The following is a 21,637-nucleotide window of genomic DNA, read 5'->3' as shown; positions in this document are numbered from 1 at the left end:
CTATGTACAACATTTTAACTTGATTATTAACATGTATAAACAGAGTAAATAACATGAAAAAACTCAACACATTTTGTAATTATTATTAAAGCCCAGGATTAACCTGAGTGTCCCAATATGCACAGGTACTTTTAACCTTTGGCTGAGCAGGAAGTCTGGCAGTGCTGCTGAATGTGCTGGACCAGGACCAGAGAGATGGAGGTGCCACAAGTGAGACCCAGTCAGTAAGTGGAGCATCATACAGGGTGGTGTCCAGAAGGTGTTTAGGGATGCTTGTTTCCACTGTCCACCGCATCATCTGGGTTTACAGGCTGATGTAATCGATGGCTGCCATGTCTCTAAGATTTATTCAGAAAAATGCAAAACAGTGGTGCGAACAGTCATGTTAATAAAGCTGTAACAAGTAGTGTTGTACAAGCAGATTACTTACCTGTTCACAATCATCGTGGTCCAGGGGTGGTACCTTCAGGGCAGATCGCTGGTCCTGCCAGAGAGCACCACTGACTGCCTCCAAACCTTTCTCCCCCTCATCTGGCACAGCATCTTCGGGCTCGTACACCGGGGCCACGACATCGCCAGCACCGAGATGTTGTACAAAAGAGCACATGCTGTTATGACCTGAAACAGATGTTTAAGGTGTTTATAGATGTACGTACGCTAAAGTTCCCATTATGTCATTTTAATTAATCAAAAAAACAATGGCACTACATTTTAATGACTTAGAAGGTGTGGTGCACCTCCAGCGCTTGAGGGAAGATGGCCCAGAACCTCGTCTTCATCATTCTAAAAGCACTCCGCTGGACTCCCACACCTTGGAATGGGACATGACTCCAAGATCTTCTGGGGTCTGAGGGAGGTGGATGACCTGATGGCGAACAGCCACCTCCTCTGTGACCCTGTGGAAGATGCGGTGAACAGTGGCACGAGGTGTTGCAAACACTCTGGAAACACCTCTGTAGGACGCTCCACTTGCCAGCCAGAAAAGAAAAACAAGGACCCCAACCATGTCTCTGATTCTGGTTAATCAGATTCAGCAGCACTTTCAGAGACTCCCTGCTCAGGCGAGAATCAGGTTTAGTGTCCTCATTATTAAATAACCTGTCCATGACTGAGACACTCAGGTTAATCCTGCAGTACAGGGCTCTGCTCTGGTGAAGGAAAATATCAGAAATTGTTTTATTCTTGTCACTATTATGAATGTTGCTGTTCTTTAAAAAAAGATTTCACATGTCAAAACATTTTGATTAAAATGTACTGATTCACTGTAAAAGATAAAAGAGCGAATAGTCCAATAGAAAATCACACTGCGATTTTCTATCATAGCAAATATATTTAATTAGCTTTTAATTAGCTAGCAAATCTGAAGGCTAGATCATCCCATTTCACAGCCTCGCAATTCGGTCCTCAGTCTTCGAAGGACCCGGCCCACGTAGACCGTGAAGCCGGGTCCCTCAGAGGATGCAGCCTGGGAACTGGGACACTGTGTTTTGTATGTTTTAAGTGTAATGTGCTCAAGCGAATCTTGAGCACATTACTGCTTTGGCAGTTAAAATGACAAGTTTACAGAGCTGGACCTTTGTGTGAACCTGCTGCTTCACAGAGAGGATGAGACTGAATCAGGCTGTACAGGTTTTATACTTCGACCATAACAAAGATTATTATGGCTATCTTCTCCCAACACGAACGTGGCAGTTTAGAGCGAATCCTCCCCGCTCAGTCCGACCTCACCTCGTATCTGCTTCTCCTGGAATCAGAAAGAAAAGAAAAACAACCCCTCCATAGCCTTGGCTATCTTCTTCTTATTAAGGCCCAGTTCAGGACATCTTGCTTGGACTTCCTGACCCAGAGACTTATTCTAACCATCATCAGCGTATGTGTAAGCATGCAGCAAAAATACCCACTGCACTCTACATACCTGCAATATTTCAAATCTACACAATAAAGCTGAATGAAGCTCTTGATCTATGTGCAGATGTCAGGTGTAAATTATAGAATTAGCCTCCTTGAATGGTTTCATTCAACTCTAATATCAAACATCCTTGAAAGTGACTGGCATCTAAATGGGATTTTTCAAGCTGCCGTGTTACGTCTGTATTTTCTTATAATCTCTTTGCCCAAGCAAAGTGTACCAACACTCCTTTAAGGGTGACAGTGTTTACTGTAGAACTTGTGTTGCTGAGTGTGCCTGACATACACATTTCTATTCATGCATGCAGAAGCAAATAAAAGTAGAAAGTCTGAGGTGTGAAGCCTTGGCGCCTGCAGCCATCTATTAACCCGACAAGGTCAAGACAGTGACGGCATAACGATGACGTTTCCTTGGCAGAAGCGCCGGACGCCCCGGTGTGACTCCTTCTGTTGGCACTCGCTGGAAATTTTCCAGCCAAACACAAAAGCAGCTACAGAAAAAAAGCAGCATTTTCTCCTCCGTCGAGCCTGACGCAGCCTTCCACCGTCGACTGTTTGAGTGTTGCCTGGAAACCTGCTCGAGCTTGCTTACATGTAGTAAAATGGGAACATCGGCACATCCCTCCAACGCACCATCACATCGCCACAGCAACGATGGAGAACGGGCTGGCTTCGGTCCCACATTGCTGTCCTCTCATTGGAGCATCTGCCGGCGTCGTCTTGCTGGCCACGCCCACTGTTACATCGCAGCTTCAAAGCTGGAAGCAGCTGTCAGATCTAAAAGCTTCCCACACCTGGTGCCAATGTGGAGGCTGAAGAAGTGAGGCTCAAGATGTTTGAGCAGTACTGTAACTAAACACGTGTTTAAATTCTCTATTGCAAAAATGTGAAAGTTTGTTGGAACCTCTGAGATGTGGAAACACTTCAGCAGCTCTATGTTTCACTACTTTTATTCAGCTGTATTCAGTTCTCGTGTTTTATGTGAAGGGATCCTTTTTGGTTTGCACGTCTTGGTTTTTCCTCACGTTGTACACTTGGAGAACTTTCTGCAGTTGAACATGTCTGCGTTTTCACTCCGACGCTGGGATTTCATGAAGACATGGCTGACCGTGATGAGTTTTAACCCAGAAGATGTTATTGTTTCACATGTACAGTAGTTACCGTGGCCCGAATGTCTCAACAAACCTGACTGCTGGTCCATATTAGGTCCACCTGTGGGTAAAATAAGTCGAATGTTTGTCCTCTGTAAGCTGCTGGATAGCGTAGTGGTAACACTACACGCCTTTGGACTGGCAGTTGCACGTTCGATTCCTGCCTGTGAGGCGTCTGTATCCAGACACTAACAAGAGAGATATGAAGGCAACACACATGGTCTGGCAAAGGGGGAGGGAGGATGTCAGGGCAGGGGGGAAATATCATCACCCTCATTATGGACGATACTGCCAAATATCAGGAGGGGCTACAGATCAAGGGAGTAATAGATGCCTGAGACTCTGCATGGAGACAGCTGCTTCTTCTTTATTTGATCTTATGTAAATAAAAGGCTAAAAATTCTGGATTTATCATATTTACGATATGCTATGACTTCCTCCCTGCACTTCTTGTTGCTCATCCTGCAGATATCTTTGGTATATTTGACTCCACGCAAACGCAGAGCTAAACTGCTGGCTTAATTCATCTCATTACGAGCAGGCAGAGAAACACCTGTGAAGATTTGTGTCTCCTAACTTCATCATGTTGAAGCGTTCCCTTCCATCTATTCGGTGTCAGAGACACCCTGTTGCTGACATTTTTCCATGTTATCATTTATCTCTCCGACTGTTTTGTACTCTGAAGAGCTTCCTTCCTGTTCGCTAATAAAGATCTCATTTTCTGTGCTCTGAATTTAATTTCCAGCTTTCTGAGCAACAGCTACAATTACAGATTTACTTGTTTTACTTAGACAATAGTCACTATTCCATTGAACACACCAAATGTCTGTTTGTGCCTGCTTGTCTTTGTCTGCTGTGATAACAAACCAACGATTTCCTTTCGTTTTGGTCTGTGGGTTGTACAAAAAGAGCTATTTACAGACAGCACTGTGGGAGAAAAAGACTGGTAGTGAAAAATTATTGGCAGTCGCATTTATCTACACAAAGCAATTAACTGCAGACAGGCAAACTCCAAAAAACAGAAAAGCTTCATCTGACAAAAGGAGATGATGAGACTGAGGACATCGTGTGCTGGACTGAGGACGATGAGATTTACCTCCACAGAGTGGGGAGCAGTCCCACGTAGCCGCTCTGCTGTTTTGTGTCTTTGAAAGATAAAAGTTTCACATTTTTGAACAGTGGAGCTGCTGCTCTCCTAAATGAAACCTGGAAACCACATCAATTATTTCTGCAGCCTCACAGGTTTTGTTGCCACTCGAAGAGTTGCCATCAGAGCGTAATCAAAACTCATTCCCATCGATTAATACATGATTAGAGGAAGTTGTTCACCAACTGGCTTTACCAGCTAATGGTGACCCACCCTCCTCCCCAGATCCAAACCAAAAAGCTAAAACGTGATTTTTCCTGTCAAACATCGTCACACAAATTTAAATGTGCTTTACTGTTTTTGTGAAAATCATCAGATGTTAGCCCAGAACAAGGAGGACACATCCAGGGCCTCGTATTAGCATACCTGCTAATTACTAGCTGCAAACATAACAGTTAGCTTAATAACCATAACTTTGCTTTGTTTTTACTAAAATGATCAAAACCAGTATCTATTTGATGTCTTTCTTTTTTGTCCTGATAAGAAATTTGAGTTGGGCTGATGATTTGATTATTGATTACCAATATGTAATAACTGCACTCTTTTGGCTAATGTTAGCAAGCACTGCTACTGCTAATGCTGGACAGACAGGTTTCCTCTGTAGGAACAACAGAAATGTTTTAAACTGAGGAAATGATGACCTGTGACTCCTGCAAACGTCGCCCTTCAGTGTTTGTGTGCAGCTGAGCGTTTCCTCACTCTGCAGCAGTGAAGTCACGAGGTCGAGGCATTAGAGACTCTTATTCTGCTGAAAAATAAAACACTCATTTAGTTCGTCTTATATTTCCTCACACTGATCATATTTTTAAAAAGAACATCCATTTCTACTTCTCCCTGGAATTTTATTAAACAGTCTGTTATAATTGAGCTCACATTTCAGTGTTTTAATGTCTGCCGGACATCAGCAATAAGATTAAACAGAGCGAGCTTGTTGCTGTGAGACTCTCGAGACAAGAAGAACAGTCTGACGTCATGTTTCGGGACGGGTGGACTTAAAACATCTGTTGCAAACATCAGCAGAAGGCGAGCAGCTGCAGACGTGATGGGATCTCACCTCAAACCGAATGAAACAGAGCGAGGAAGACAAGAGGAGGACAAACATCCTCTTAGTTCAGGGGCCCCAGAGGAGGCCCAGCAGGGTAAAAGAAGTGCAGCACTGCCATCTAGTGATGGATATATGACCTGCAAGTCAGAGTGTAGATGAGTGCTAACCCTAACCCAAATATGGTCAGAAGGACATACTCTGACATCTAAAGCTGCACTTTTAATGATTCCAAACTAAAAATATTTAGATTCAAATTAGAAAGTGAAGTTCCCACACATCCTGTATCAATTAATGATTCACAAATAAGCTCAAATATTTGTGTTGTATTATAACTCTTATTGGAACATTGACCCTCTGACTTTCACAGGTTACATCAGGAAGAGCAGGAAGTGCGTGAAGTACACGTCTATCTTCATAAAGTTTCAGAAAGGATTCATAAACACACGACAAACTCCTGAATTTGAAAAAAAGGTAATTGTGTAATTCAGAAACAGATGAGTGATGGACAAAGTCTCAGGAATGGTTTCAGCACCTTGTTGAATATCAAAAACTTTCAGCCCACTTTAACCTGAACATTAAGACTTCCTGAAGTCAGCTGCTTCACGACAGGTCAACATACACACACATAGAGTTGTTCTTATTGCCTCTGAGTTTTTATTTCCTACAGGGATGTACAGCAAAAGGACTAACACTGTCAGTGCTAATATCCAAAAAGGTCCTGAAAATCAACTCTAGCACACTTTTTTAACAGGTATTAAAAACACACACGCCTCCGGTCTCAGCGTGCCCCGTCTCAGACTCCAAACAGCTTCCAAAACAACACATCAATAAAAAAAATAAAAAAAACAACCAAAGACATTACCATACTGCATGAAATGGCACAGAAGAAAAGCAGAAGGGCAGTAGACATGGGTTAGAGAACGTCTCAAAGTCATCTTCAGGGATTTAAGCTGCTTCAGACATCAGGAAGGTTTCCACACAAATCCTGAATCTTGTTCAGAATGAGAATAAACTACTGCGCTGGCTTCATTTCCAAAACATCTATGCACTGTGTTCAAGAGATATCAACTGAAGGTGAACCAGGACTGCGCTGCACTTTTGTGTAATACCACTTTGTACCACAAGAGAGTGCAGTGAGTTAGCGTAACCTTTTATTTATTTGTTTATTTAAAGCAGCAGGCAGTGATGTAAAATTTTGGAGCTTTAGCTCAGCACATGGAGGAAGTGTTTATGACTGAGGAGCGTAAGTCATATTATGTTTGAGTCTGTCTGGACTGACTTGCGGGCTTTGCTCCATTCATTCGCTAATCAAACAAGGTCAGGTCGGGTGTGTATAATTATTATATTATTATAATTATCTGTACTCTCAATAAGAAGGTGACATAATCTGTGCTTGTTGAGCCAAATTAATCAGCTGTTTAATTTGGCCCTCCTGTGATTGCCCTTGAGGTCCTGTAACACCTAACTGCCTGAAATCAATTTTAATATTACGGTTAAAATTAATTAAAAGTAAGGAATCAATCCAATAATGCATTTACAATCTAGTGCTTTTTACCTAGCCTTAGCTAACATTAGTCATTAAGAGCTGGCTGTGAGTCATTTTTGAACCCTAAAAAGTCTCATTTATATCTGATTTTGGGCTGACTGTGGTCAGTTACCTACTAACTTACTGGCCACCGAACTGTTAGCTGAAGAACCTTTTCTTTTCTTACTTTGCTACTAAAATGGTCAAATTCAGTATGTATTTTTTGTCTTTCTTTTTTGTTCTAATTTCAAATTACAGTTGCGCTGGGAGCCGATGATTTGATTACCGATTACCAATATTAAATAAGTCTACTTATTTGGCTAAGGTTAGCAAGCACTGCTATCGTTGATGCTGAAAAAAAAGGAATCCATCAAATAATGTATGCTAAGCTATCTAGCATTTGCACTCAAATGTCGTTTAGTTAATAGTAGCATTAGCAAGCAAGCTATAACTTAGATATGCTACACAAACCATTACCACAGTTCGATAGAAATGTTAGCTAAATAAAAATTTAAGGTAGGCCAGGTATTTCTTATTTCTTAGGCTACTCTGTCCTCAATGTTTATTTGAACTATCAACTGAAAATAGTGTTCTTCTAACGTCATTAGCCTGCAGCAGGGAATTATTAGCAGGCAAGCTAGAGCCCCAAACCATTATGTTATCTCTAGTTTTGGCTCAACTTCAGTCTCATTAATGTTTCGCTAGAATTTTTTTTTTGTTAAAGTAGCAGTAACAGTTAGTTAGCTACTTCCTTGCTAACTTTTTTATACTAAAATCCTATCTTAAGTCACCATCAGTGTTTATTTTTTTCATCCTCAAGTGAAACTTTGTTGTGCAATTTGATTATTGATTGAAAATACACGACTCCTTGACTCTTCAGCTAATGTTAGCTAGCACTGCTCACTGTTGATACTGTTTTTTTTACAAAAATGAATTAAAGCATCCATCCCGACTTCTCTTACACCTAAAAACGTCTCATTTTTAAGATTTTGGGAGAATATTCTAGAGAATGAAAATCATACAAATTCACACCTTAAAGCCAAACGCTCCTAAAAAACCTGGAAAAATAGCAACAGTAAATTTCTCTAGATTAGCTGCAAAAACTGCTCGGTTTTTTTGCTGTGTAAATATATAAGTGAGATAAAAATACAAAGCTTTATAGAATCAGAGGGGACGGCTGATAGTCGAGCTGTAGATCTTCAACAAGGTCACGAAAGAAGAAAAGTGCACTGAAAAAAGCAATCAGATTCACAAGCCATTTAATCTTGAATTCATTCAGTAAAATCATACAAAAGGTGTGGAAAAAGGTCAAAAAGGAGCCACAGTTTGACTTTGAGAACAGATTGCAGCTGAGAAACACCAGAATAAATAAAATATTTCACCTTGTTTCTGTAAAGTGAGCTCTAAATACAAGATTAACTGACTTGCAGAGGTGAATATTTTCAGGAAGGAAGGGAAGGAGGGTGGTGAAAACGAGGTAAGAAGAGAACAGAGTGAAGCTATACATGGCAGCTGTATTGATTGGCTGTATTAGTTTTATAGGGTGTTATTGAAGTACTACAGACTAAGCGTGTCGGCCACACGCCAGGCTTCATTGTCTCTAAAATGCAGCAGTGCGCTACGTGTAATTATCATGTACACAAACAAAAAAAAATCCCCCCACTCCCAGCTAATACATCTGCATAGCAAAAAAAAAAAGAAAAAAAGAAAAAAAGAAAAGAAAGAAAGAAAGAAAGAAAAGAAAGAAAGAAAACAGCAAATAAATAAAATAAACACAGAAAAGAAAATCATTCCAAACCGTCAACAACCCTGTCTTTTTTCTGTGGCTACTGATTCTAAAAGATAATACAGAAGTAGTTTTGATGCAAGACTTGTTATTATTACTTTTTTTGTTTGTTTCTTTTTATTTTTTAGAAAAAAATTCTGTTTCTTCATGAAGCACACTTCCTACTTCCTCTTGGTCCGGTGGCGGTGGTGTGGGTGTCATATAGGCCGGTTAGTCATCTTCATCGTCAACCACGGGGTCCGTGTCCCAGCACGTGATGTCAATCTCTGAGTAAACACACACACACGGATGTTTACACACACATCAAACTTGTGTTTAGCAAAACTAGGAGGCTTATTTTAGCCTGATATGAGTTTTTGGTGCTTTAAGCAAAAACAAATGTTAGTGATTCTCCTGCCAAACCGACCAATTAGAAAAGGAGCTCAATTCACTGACCAATCGAGCCCAAAAAGGCTGTGAAGTCTCAGGATATCCATCCTGTCAAGACTCAAAGAGTCACTCAGACTTTGAGACTGGTTGGCAACCTCGTGTTTCGAGGGAAAAATGTGTTTTCCAAACTAGCTGAGTCTCAGTAGAAAACAAATCCCTTTATGGTTGTTTTCACTAAGGGTGTTAAAAATCTACCAAATCTAACATGCTGAGGCAATAAGGACGTGTCCAAAAGCAGCTTTATTTCAGCTGATCGTCTCACCTGGTGGCTTGTTATAAAAGACCGGTGCGGGTTTAGCCGAGGACTCCTCTGTTGTCCCGAATTCCTCCTCCTGTGATTGGCTGAAGTAGCCCTCGCTCGCCTGAAACACCAACAGAGAGATAGAAGATGAGCGAAACGACGACCAATCAACCGAGAATCTGATCTTTTGTTTCTGGAGAGCATCAGGAGCATCACCTGGCTCACCTGAGTGCCTTCTTTCAGCAGAGCCTCCCCATTGGTCATCAGCAGCTGTCCGTCATCCAGCTCCTGGCCCTCCCCAGATGCATGCTGCAGTGCATGCTGGTAGCTGAGGGTCATCTGATCAGAGCCCGTCACGTCCACCAAACTGGACGGGTCGTCTTCGGCGCCAGTACCCGAGCAGAAAGTCCCGTCCATCATGTCGTCAAAGCTGAGGAGCGGCTGAGGCCGGCCGCTGGCGGCAGCGGTGCTGGGCGGGAGGTTGTCATGGAGGACATCTCCCATTAGGTCCACCAGATTGGAGGACTGGGAGGACTGGGCGGGCTGGGCGACGTTGGCTGGAGGGGCGGAGCTGCCGCCCCACAGATCAACCAGGCTGTCTGTGCCAGACTCGCACGCAGAGACAGCGGAGGAGTCGCGGGCCTGCGGGGCGACGCTCTGCACGGGCTTGGTGGGCGTCGACTCCTGGACCGGGGGTTTCTGCTCCTGCTTTGGCACCAAATCTGAAGGAAACAAGAACAATTTCATTTAAAAAACTGAGTCACTTTTAATGATAATCAGTTTCTTTCTAATTACCAAAAAACAGATTCTTAGTGGATTTCTGTTTTGGAAAAAGACCCAATGGAGCACCGTGGAGGAGGCTAACAAAAATAAACTAAAACCAGTGTTCGTCAGGTTCTGGGGACTCTTAGATTTTATAAATGGTCAGAATAGTTATTTATATTTATTTATATTGAACCCGAAATATTTCCGACCTCTAATCCGTGGATATATTTCCCTTTTTTAAAGGGTGAAAATGTCAACATTTGGAGTTTGGAGGGATGAAATTTAAATTTTGTTATTTTGTGGAAATCTGGCAACGCCATGGTCTGTCGTCTGATTGGTCGACAGAAGTCTTACCCCACTCGTCTGCGTGGTCTTCCTTCTCATCCCTGCTGTAGTCATCTTTGATGGGCGTGGTGACTATTTTAGGAATGGGTGACACGGTGGCCATGTTGCGCTCTGTGCTCACTTCATCGTCATTGTCCGCTGAAGGGTCAAAAAGAAAGATTATTGAAGGAAAACTTTGGCAGCCGTCACCAAAAATCCTCCAAGACTTTTACCCACGAGCAGGTGTGTCGAACTAACACAGAATCTGATGCTTTTATCTGAAGTTCACACTTTGTATAAGGCTTAGTTCAGCTAAATGAGGGTAACAGGTGATTGTGACCAGGTGAACTCCACAGTCACATCCTGTGTTACTTCAACACGTTAAACATTGCACAAGATCGCAGCAGCCACATGAATTTTGTTGTCACATGACCAACAGACAGGCAGATTCAGTCACTGCGCCCGGTTTCAGACCCATCGTCTGTTCTGTCAACAAACTGACATCATCAGCTGAGCCAATCAGATTTGAACCTGTTGTCGGGTAAACAGTAAGCTTCTCCAAAACTTTGTTTTCAGTCAGCTCCCTCACTGTGTTATGTTTAATGTACAGGCAGCATCACGCACTCAGTTGTGAATGCCATTATTTCAGTGAGACGTCCACAGAGATAGCTCAGTGTGTCTGAAAGTTTTAACGAAAAGTGAATAGACAGTGAGTGGAAAACACTGACGGAGTGGTCTTTTTTCCTTGAGGCCGAGTGCTTCCTCTTTGCGGTGTTTAATATCTTATAATGCGGCTGTTTAATGCCAGAAGCGTGAGACAGAAGCAGTTGGGGTGCAGCAATGAGGCACTTACAAACTCAGGCAACAAAGTGACCAAATGCTGCTTCTCTGGACAGCTGAAGCAAATGAGGAGTGAGGACCTCTGTCAGAAACCAAGACACAGTCACAATGATCCAATGGGTCATGAAACAGAAGCAGGTATCTAACAAAAACTCACTGATATGTCATTACAACATACCAACACATTGTGGGTGAGTCACAGCTACATCAGGTACACACATCCAACAACAAACACCATCACAGTGTCAGTTAGAATCACGAGAATCACTTCCACAATGCCATTTCTCCAGATGTTTGATGATGTTGAGCTTCATGTTGTGTTCAAATACCAGAACGAGACTTCCCACAAGCACAACAACGAGGAACGAGAATTAGAGAGGTAATAAATGACTGAGTCCTAAATGGGTTGGTTCTCAATTCACCTGGAGGTAGAAAACCTGATGAACAACCCCTGATGACGATATTATCAGCTGTATTTTTATTCCTATGTTCAGCACTTCGGTCAGCGGTTACCTTTTTTCCAAGCTCTTATAAATAAAGTTGCCTTGGCTAGTAACTATTTGCTGTTTTACTGGTATCAGGTATTTATAACGACCAATAAACAAAAAGACACATGGAAAGAATTCAACCATACTGCACAGTTTATTCACCAGAGGGCACTCTGCAAATTCTCTGCTGGCAAAACACTTTTGAAACGCCACAAACAAGAACCATCAGAGTCGGGCAGAATATAAAAACTACACGTAACAAAAAGTTAGACAAATCTGTTCATGTTTTGTGTCTGAATGAAAAAATAAATCTGTACCTACAGTATAATATTAAACCAAATAACTGCCATCAGTGTTGTATTTAAAAATCCTGTCCTTCTTTTTGATTTTCATCTAGCAACAGCCAGCAACTACTTGCTAACCTGTCAGGTAAAACACACTTTTCCATAGCAACCAGTGGTTGTTGACCAGTTTCTTGCCCTGTGTGACTGAGGTCTTAGTCAAAAGTTAGCAGGTCAGCTGGCTAGCTGATATGTAAACATGATAGGTACAGCATGGAGATGAAAACCTAAATACCAACAAACTGTGTTAGTGTTAGCAAAGTTAGGCTGCACAGTTTTTAAACCAAATGACCAATTATGCTGTGTGTAAATGACCGATGATGTGTCTTCAGCAAATAGCCAGTGTTAGCTCGCTAACTAGCTAACAGCTAGCTAGGTTGTTTTTTTAGACATTGCTGCCTAATTTTTTTATCTTGTATGAAAAATTAAGTATTTTCCTGAAGTCACAGCCAATGACAAAATGCTGTAGCTAGCTCTACAGTCACTGCTAAACACTATAAATGTAATTTCCACTCAGTGCAGATACATCTAAAACACGGCTATCCTGCTGACATTTGTGTAATATACACTTCACCTCATCTCCGTGGTGTGCACAGCGTACACGATTATGGCGAGGCTAATATAAATACATTGGCACAGTTAGGATGGAGAATGAGGGTTAAATAAAATAAAAGTTCATGTGGAGGCTCTCCGATGGGCGCCATCCTGTGACAGGAAGAAGACGCCAAAAACAGAACAAACTTCAGCCAAGAGAATGCCTGAGATGATCTGTCAACACCACAAGATCATTAACACAATGCTGCGTGATTTGGATTACTCATTGGGATGTTAATGCCCACACTGAGCTGAACGACGTGCTGCACATGATGCTAATAAAAATTCTCAGAGGCAGAGAATGACGACCGAATAAAAAATCTGCCTGTTAAAAGACGAGAACTCCAGCTTAGACCTGCAAACTGCATCATCAGAGGTTTGATGTGTCATCGCTTTACAGGCGGGAGGTAAACAGTGTTTTACTTTCACTGAGCATAATAACGTACACATGCAACTACACACACACAGTGAAGATCATGAAGGTGGTCTGCATGATTTTATTTCTAATATCAACTAAACAGGTGAATCGACTTTATCTTTCATGTGTTCTTGTAGGCCTGGTACTCTGAGGGTCCATTATTGAAATATCTGAGTTTTATTTGTGATGTACTGATGATGACACTGGTAAAGCCAACCAGCAGCGAAGGGATTTGCTGCTTTTAAGGAGGACCTCCAATGATTTTCCTTATTTCCTGTTCCTGTGGTGGACGCTCATATTAGAGTTTCCAAAGCTGTGCTGAAATAGCCTCGCGCCCTCTGCAAAATCAAAGGTTTCTGGACTAAACTTAAGATGTTAAAAGGCTCTCTGGAAGTCTGGCTCTGCCATATAAAAACCACCGTTATGGTCTTTAACCTGAATGACATCGAAGTTCAACATTCAAGCATTCACAGGCCGACTGATGGCAATGGCGACCGAGTGACGGCTCGATGGTGTTACACACACACATACGCACTCAAACACTCACAGTCGGTCAGTCGGGATTAAAGATGGCAGCAGGAGTGTGTTTATGAGTGTGTTTGTGTGCAGTCCAGGATCAGAGGCAGAGGAGGAAGGTGGAAGGAGAGAACCTGTCAGATCCCTGAGATTCAGCTCTCGAGAGAAGTGAAATCACTTTTACAAGCGTAAAACATCAGAAGTAGAAAAATTAAATACAGAAACATTTACAGAAAAAAAAAATCAGCAGCCGACTGGACGACATCTAAAGGATGAAGACTGGAGGGGACGACAGACTCGACATCTACCACACAAAGCAACAAACAGCTTTGCTTTGAAACAGGTTTCACTGTTTCCACAAGTTAGTGCAAACCTGCTGTGTGAGAGTCAGCCTGCAGGGGGGGTTAAAGTGCACGAGGCGAAGAGGAAGGTGGGAGGGCGGCCTCGTCATCCTACAGCTAACGCCGCCAGCATGCACGATACAGTGAACGCAAACCAAACTCCAGCTTCTGTCGCTTTTCATGATGCTTGGATGCTCTTGTCTCCGTTATCGCCTTAATCAGCCGATAGTAAAAGGTAAAAACGAAGGAACTGGGGAATTTTTAGACGCTCTCGTTCAGTACCAGGAAGTGGAAGGAGGAAAGAGTTCGGGGGGTATTTAAAGTGGGAGGTGATGGGGAAGTTTAATGGGTTGGTGCTGAGATGTGTGGGGCGTCACAGTGTGTGCTAAAACTAAGTGCTGAACATCATCCTCTCATGTTGGCTTTGCTGCAGTGTTTCTGTGTTTGTGGAGGGGACTCATGTGTCGGGAGAGATGCTCGACCAGGCTGCTGGTTTCCTCTTTAACTTCTTCTTCTGCTGTACCTACCGGCTGCAGCGGTGGGCTGCGTCCATGCATGTGGCGGGGTGCGGAGGGGCGACATGCCCCGGTGCGGGGGGGTCGGACTGGGGCTGCTGGGACTGTGCTGCTGCCTCAAGAACGGGCTGTCCAAACGGCCTGGCGGTCGGGACGACACAAAAGCGAAGACGGGAACACACAACAAACGAGAAAGAAAAAAAAAACAGCGACGCACCACAACAGAGACGTGAGGAAGACAGAAAAACAGAGGGAGGAGAGGATTGTGGGAAGAAGATGAAAGAGACGGGTGTCAAAAAAAATCCACCAAATTTCACAGAGTGGAGAAATGAAAGAAAAAGGAGAGGAGGAATGAAGTAAGGAGGTGAGGAGGAGGAGGAGGCAGAAAATGGAGAGAAAGAAGAGAAAGGTTAGTGTGGTTTAAACACACCGCCTGCAGACAGCATGCTGTTAGGCAGAAAGGAAAAGCTGATGGCGACTTTCTCTGAACCAGAAAGTGTCGGAATAATTCAAACCAGAAAACAGTCTTTGGGATCTGTGGACGAGTCTTTGATTGTTATAAATAACACATCGTGTTGAAATCCTGCAGTCGTTTACAGCCCGTGCACGCTTCAGTCACGCTCCTGTACTTTAATGTGTCGGGGCCTCGGTGCGGGGCTGCGTTGGCAGTCTTAAGTTGTAACCAATCATCGTCCCAGCCCAAACTGCAGCTCCTCTAGTGGCCACTAGATGCCATAAGTGAGCACCCGCAGACTCCCAGCTGGCTACACGAGCTAACGTCACTGTGAAAATGAGACAGACTTACAAAAAAGGTCTCAAATTAAACGTTTGCTATTCAGGTTTGTCTGTGTTTGTTCTAACCAATGCCGCGCCAAACCCTGCAGACAAACAACATAAAATGATGCAAGCACGCAAAGGGTCAAAGGTCACGCAGAAGGGCTGTGGTTTGCTGTGATTTCAGCAAAGAAACCCGATTAAAACCTTTCTAGAATAAAACAGTCCAGTTTAACAGCTGGATGGACGACGCACAGCAGCAAACTGACAGTGAAGCGTCACTTACATGAAAACTGAGCTTCTTTTTCAAAGGTTCATTTCTATCATTTATCTGAATGAAAAGAAAACCTTTGGAAACTCTGAGAAAACGGCACAAACGGGAAAGCTGGAAAGCACATTTGTATATTTGGCAGGAGAAGCTGTGCTGATTTGAGGAGCTGACGTAATTATCTGGGGATGGAAAGATGAACTTACTACTATTGTTGCTGTAATTAAAATATGTTTATCTGCAACTACATACATAAACAAATGTAAAATATTACAATATTATTACAGCTTGAACTTTGTGGATCACTTTGAAGATTGTGTGGTTAATTTATATTTTGTTCATGTATCCACCTCTGCACGCTCTACCGCTGTTGAAGAAGCAGCAGTGCTGCAGAAAACATCATTTTATAAAACATTTTAAATATGAATAAAGATTATAAACAAAACCAAATGATTGGTCCTGTAGAGGCTGTGGGGGGGCGTACCTCTGAAACATATACAATCAGACATGCTGGGGCTCCACAGCTGGCTCAAGCCGGTTAACAGAAGTAATCCACCAATCAGAGAGCGAGGTGAATCAAATCCACCAGTAAGAATGCTCCAAACCTTACGAGCTGATCTCACTGACATTAACTGCCCCTGTCACTACCTGATCCGTACCGGAACGCCATCGGTACCCCGCATGCGCGAAAGGTGTCTACTTCCAATAATGAAACATTTTAATATAATGTAGACAAAAACGAAAAAAAAAGAGAGTTACGGATCAGGACTCCCCGATCCGTACCGCGCATGTGCAGGGGTTTTCTTCTTCTGTTCGTTTAATGGCAGTTTACTCCCCAGTGTACAACTATTTAGTGATAGTCGAGTGTGTTTATGCTTGTCTGTGTGGAGAGGATTGATTGGAATAGTGATGATGATGTCCGCTATCACTGTCAATTGTCAGTAAACACTTCATCTGGCTGATGAATCTTCACGTGACATATTACAAAGTCTGTATTATTAACTCTGTAATTAGGCGCCATTCTTCTTATTTTACGGCGCTGTTGTTCAATCGGGGAACGCTCTGTGTTGAGGAGTAAAGCATGAATTTGTTTGTATACGGAGGTATCCATAGTTTAAATGTCCCGGTGGTTGAAAAGGAGGCAGAGCTGTTGAGAAATGCTAGGAGCTAACTGGGCGCTAACCCTATCATTCAAATATATTGAACGTCGCAATGCTGGCAAAGAGAGGAAGTGACGTAAGATTTGCGCATGCGGGGTACGGATCGGGTAGCGACAGCCCACACCTGTTTCAGTGAAGCAGCACCTAACGTTGCCATGGTGATGGAATTCTGTAGCTAACTGTAACTGTGGCCGCTCTAAAACCCAGAGCCGTTGGATGGAAGAGTTGCGTCATCTCCATTCACTGTAATGGACCATCTTTGTACAGCAATGGTGGATCATGGAGCAGTAATATTGTAAGTTAGCAACATAGGCTAGCTGTGGCATAGAGGTATAGCAGCACGGAAGTTTGAGATGAATTTGTCAAAGGTAAGAAGTTAAACACCAGTCTGTATGTTATCAGCACGCAGTCCAACTGTCCACAGGAACTATTTGAAGACTGCACGACCCACGTAACCACCCCGAATTCTGAACCCCTGCTGACAGGACTCTCACTTACTCAACAGCTCTGCTAAAATCGAGAGCATAGCTGCTATCGACACAGTTTATGGACCGCGGGCGTCCCAACAAGGTGCTCCACATATGAGTGTGTTTTTGTTTTTTTGCTTCTAAAAGTGACACTGTGACAGGGAAAACTAATAAAGTAAAAAATGTGCGTTCACCAGCAGGTTAAAGAGAAACATCTGTCTAGCTTCTCCCACTCTGTCAGTTCTGCAAACATCTGATCGATTTGAACAGGCTGCATCTGTGACAAATGATGCTACAGGCCAAACAAGGAAGAGTAATTATCCAGTAACAACATGTGGTGGGAGGCAGTTGCTGGGTGATGTAATCAACAGTTCCTTAACTGTCAGAGTCCACAGATCGAGGACGATGTTCTGAAAGACTGAAACATCTGAGGCTGTTTCCCATCAAGGACGGTTTGCTTCACCAGTTTCAAAGTCAAATATTAGTAAATCATTTTTTAGAATAAAAAACATTTGCCGTTTCAAAGATACTGTATCATATTTTCCACGAGTCTCTCGAGTGCTTCTCTAGCTCAGCACGAGAACAAAGGTCAGGTGAAGTTTTGAAGTGTTTACCACTCCGGTGGATGGAGACGGGCGAGGTGTCCACACTGATGGTCATGGCTCTCTCCTTCTGCTTGAAAAACTCTCGAGGGTTTCCTGACCGCTGAGCGATGATGGCCTTCGCCTCCTGGAAACACAAAATAAATACAGAGTGCTGAATTTTCTTCCTCTTAAATGTTCTGCGGCCGTTTCTGGAGACGCTCTCTTTCATCATTCTCCAAACTGACCTCTACCTCAGATTCCTTCTTGTCCAGATTGAGGTCCTCGATGCTCGGCTCTGCTACCTGAGGAGAAGAATCCAGTGATTCATATGTAACACAAAGCAGAGAGAAACTCGTTCACCTGTGAATAAATCAGTCAGACGTCCTGAAACAGCAGACAAATGAGCTGCACGCTCCCACCAGCAGGGGGCGACACAGACTGTGTTTGTATCCACTGATACTTTCTACTATTTGCAATCTTGCACTCAAAGAAAGGTGTTTAGATTTTACTGTGCCACACAGACTCGGATTAAGATGTTCGGAGGCCAGGAGCCATCAGGCAGCTGATTGGGAGATATTCTGAAAAGTAACACACGTCTAATCACTCGCTTCAAAAACTGAACACGCTGTCACACAAATTAGCCTCATATCTGTGTGGCTGTGGACTCGGGCAGTGCGAGGCTCTGTTTGGAGGCAGAAATAATAACAGAAACCAACTGGAGATGTGTTTTTAATCAGAAAGTCCACCAAGAAGCAGAAGCTGGCTGGTAATTACTGGTTTCACTTAGCAAATACTTACTACGGGGGTCTGATTCCGCAACCTCTCTTTGGCCTCTTCCTCCTCCTGCATCTTCTTTCTGTTCACACACAAACACAGATTATAGATCATGAAAAGACGATGTAGCGTCATCCTGTCATTCGTGCACACGTGAACCTTTTGACCAAAAATGATTGTGTTCATTGTTTGTTTGATGATTGCTGTGCCGTCGCTCCTCACCTGTGCTCCTCGATCTGCTGCTCCCTCTCGCGGTACCTCTTCTCTCGGTTCTCCTGCTCTTTCCTCTCCAGCTCCATTCGCTCCTCCTCGAAGCGCTGCCGCTCCTCTGCCAACTTCTTCTTCTCCTCCTCCTTCCTCATCTCCTCTTCACGCTGGAGACCGGACACACACAAATGACCTCTTTCAGAGTTGTAATAAATCTCTCGATCAGTTAATTAATGAAGCCAGATCTGGTTCTGGGCGTTTATCTGAGTGTCTGAAACAGTGAAGGGCAAATCTGGCAAACATCCCGCGGCTCGGTGACGCTCGCTGTCATTTCGTGTTTAACTTGAATGAGACAATAGCGACACAGCCGGAGGATGCAGCGACATCTGACTTCGTTTCTCACGTCTACCCAAATATATCTGTGATTCACATTATACTAAATAACTGTCACATATAAGGACACAGTTTATTAAATACAGTGTGAGATAAAGTTTCGTTTTACAGGTATTCTCAGCACCTTTGAGAGTATTTCAGCAAAACATATATGCGCTTATCTTTTAGCTTAGTAGCCTGGCTTAGCTTGAATCAGCTTGCAAACTGACACCTTCGGTCTTGATTCACAACCAGGGGTAGAAAAACCCCAGAAGCTATGTGGAAAATAACTACAACAATTACATTTAATTAAAGAACTAAACATGTTTGATCAGAAAAGTTGGCAAAAGTAATGAATACGTAAGAAAACTATTGAAATCGCTATATACTATATATAATATAAGTGCTTATATACCTGCTAGCTTAGCAGGTTAGCTTAGCTTTAATCAGCTGGCAAGTAAAATAACTGTCAAGCAACAGAAAAAAATGGTTGAAACAAATATATAACTAAACAAATACAGTTGTTAGCTAAAAAAAAAAATCACCAAATGTAAATGTGATTCGCATTATATTGAAATTATGGTTGTTAAATGCTACATAAAATACCATGTCTGGATAATGAATATAAAGGTTAGCCTAGCAGGTTAGCTAACTCCCCACAGGGGTACAAGTAAATGGTAAATGGCCTGTATTTATATAGCGCTTTACTAGTCCCTATGACCCCAAAGCGCTTTACACGTTCAGTCATCCACCCATTCACACACACATTCACACACTGGTGATGGCAGCTACATTGTAGCCACAGCCATCCTGGGGCGCACTGACAGAGGCGAGGCTGCCAGACACTGGCGCCACCGGGCCCTCTGACCACCACCAGTAGGCAACGGGTGAAGTGTCTTGCCCAAGGACACAACGACCGAGACTGTCGGAGCCGGGGCTCGAACCGGCAACCTTCCAATTACAAGGCGAACTCCCAACTCTTGAGCCACAACAGTAAGATTAGCACAAAAAATACAGTCAAATAACTGAACATGAAGGTAAAACCTGACTAAAGAAACAAGCTAAAACAAAAACAAACCGCTGAAATACAGTCGCTAGTTAGCACACATAAAGAGCTGTGAATTAGTTTTCTTGATTTTGAATTATTCACTAACTCAATGAATTAGATATATGGAAAAACAAATACTGTGAGCCAGAAAGAATGACAAAATATTATAAATGCAGTAGCTAGCTAATATATGAGTGAAATGCTGTGAATTTTGCTGAAAGCATAGCTAACAGCTCAATTGCTAGCTAACAATATACTCGAGTTGAAAGAACGTGAAACTTTTTAAAGTCTTAGTCTTTCTGTTTGGGTTTGGGAACTGAAGAAGCATTTGTACATGGAAATAGCTAAGGATATCCGACCTAATGAGGGATTGTTGTGAGCAATGTGCTAAAGTGCCGTGTGCAGATCTCTGAAATGCCACCAGCTTTGGCAGCGCCCTGTAATAATGAGGACAGTCTGTTTGTGAAATCTGTCAATAAAACTTAGTCTAAGGCCATCAAAGACCTCAAATGGGATGCCAAAAGGTTCTTTACAAGCGTCATCATTGCTATAAATCTGTAGCATCTCAGCACCAATTCAAAGGACGCCTTTTGGCATCTATGAGCTGTCATCAGCTAAAAGAAAACACAGCATCTGACCCCCTGGGCTGGAAGCTCTCATCTTATGAGTTGTAATAAATGAGCATTATATCTCCTTTTTTTTCCCTTCCCGTCTTTGTTTTTCCACTCACTCCCCCCTCCTCGCCTTCTTTACCTTGGCTTGCTCCCAAAACTCCTGTCTATTGATTTTCTTCATCTCCACCTCTGCGTTGGTCTTCTCGTACACCGTGCCCTGCACCAGGACAGACAGGGGAACGGGTCAAAGCTCTCGTCACGAGAGAAACGTTGTTTTTATAAGAGATAAAGTGTGCAAGTCTCTCTTTCTACCACGTCTGCGTGCTCTTCATCTCGGGTCTTCAGACGGCTCAGGACCGGGCTCGCCACCGCTGCCGTCCCATTGGTCAGGCGCTGCCCGATGGCCATGGGGTCGATGTCCTCCAGACTGCTGGCATTGATGATGACCTCCACCCCCTGCAGAGAGACAGAAACACGATGATCAGTCAAGTCTTCATGAAAGCTCTGAGAGTTTGTGGAAACATTCATTACAATTCATTCATAGCAGTGAGGACGTTCTGAGGAAATGAATCTAAATCAATTTAATGTCCTCTGAAGTGATGGAAACACAGCCGTGTGTGTGTGTGTGTGTGTGTGTGTGTGTGTGTGTGACTAAAAGGGTCATTTAAAGCCCGTCGGTGTGATGAAGTCGACGCTGTGTGGGAGAGAGAACCGCCACTTAGAATAATGACACTCCACACACACACACACACACACACACACACACACACACACACGGAGAAATATATAAATAAAACATCACCTCCGCTTTAATCTCAATCTTTTTATCTACACTATAAATCCAAAAATACACACTGAGCCAGCTGTGAACACACTGCTGTGTGACACACACACACACCTCGGCTCAGAGCTGGTGTTCGTCACACACACCTGTTCCTCCTCTGTGATCCTCCTACAGGTTTTAAGCGTCTTTTCCAACCGAGCGTTGGGAAAAC

At 43.0% G+C, this 21,637-nt stretch overlaps 1 protein-coding gene and 1 long non-coding RNA gene across 9 annotated transcripts in view; both read right to left on the bottom strand.

Moving 5' to 3' along the window:
* Positions 1 to 71: 71 nt before the first annotated feature.
* LOC309715993 lies at positions 72 to 5,332 on the bottom strand. 4 transcript variants are annotated; one of them, XR_014279345.1, is made up of 4 exons: positions 5,261 to 5,332; positions 738 to 4,954; positions 431 to 618; positions 72 to 338 (listed from the first exon to the last, which is right to left on the bottom strand). It is a non-coding gene; the product is annotated as an uncharacterized lncRNA (long non-coding RNA). The 4 variants fall into 4 exon arrangements; XR_014279346.1 differs by having other exon boundaries at positions 709 to 4,954; positions 5,080 to 5,325; XR_014279347.1 differs by having other exon boundaries at positions 5,080 to 5,325.
* A 2,686-nt stretch (positions 5,333 to 8,018) lies between these two features.
* dbn1 (drebrin 1) overlaps positions 8,019 to 21,637 on the bottom strand; it is a 114,177-nt gene continuing 100,558 nt past the window's right edge. Inside the window, exons 5-15 of one of the 5 annotated variants that reach the window (XM_082549384.1) lie at positions 20,955 to 21,098; positions 20,782 to 20,859; positions 18,624 to 18,775; positions 18,426 to 18,483; positions 17,873 to 17,929; positions 17,658 to 17,772; positions 14,387 to 14,515; positions 10,352 to 10,480; positions 9,449 to 9,954; positions 9,254 to 9,353; positions 8,019 to 8,828 (exon numbers count right to left, since the gene is read on the bottom strand). In XM_082549384.1, coding sequence (XP_082405510.1) covers positions 8,773 to 8,828; positions 9,254 to 9,353; positions 9,449 to 9,954; positions 10,352 to 10,480; positions 14,387 to 14,515; positions 17,658 to 17,772; positions 17,873 to 17,929; positions 18,426 to 18,483; positions 18,624 to 18,775; positions 20,782 to 20,859; positions 20,955 to 21,098 — 1,524 coding nt within the window. In that variant the 3' untranslated portion in view covers positions 8,019 to 8,772. The remainder of the gene's footprint in view (positions 8,829 to 9,253; positions 9,354 to 9,448; positions 9,955 to 10,351; positions 10,481 to 14,386; positions 14,516 to 17,657; positions 17,773 to 17,872; positions 17,930 to 18,425; positions 18,484 to 18,623; positions 18,776 to 20,781; positions 20,860 to 20,954; positions 21,099 to 21,637) is intronic. The other 4 variants (XM_082549386.1, XM_082549385.1, XM_082549387.1 and 1 more) reach the window with 4 other exon arrangements.

Source organism: Aulonocara stuartgranti, assembly GCF_965226115.1.
Source record: "Aulonocara stuartgranti genome assembly, chromosome: 10".
Taxonomy (NCBI): domain Eukaryota; kingdom Metazoa; phylum Chordata; class Actinopteri; order Cichliformes; family Cichlidae; genus Aulonocara; species Aulonocara stuartgranti.
This window is presented reverse-complemented; position numbering and strand designations above follow the sequence as displayed.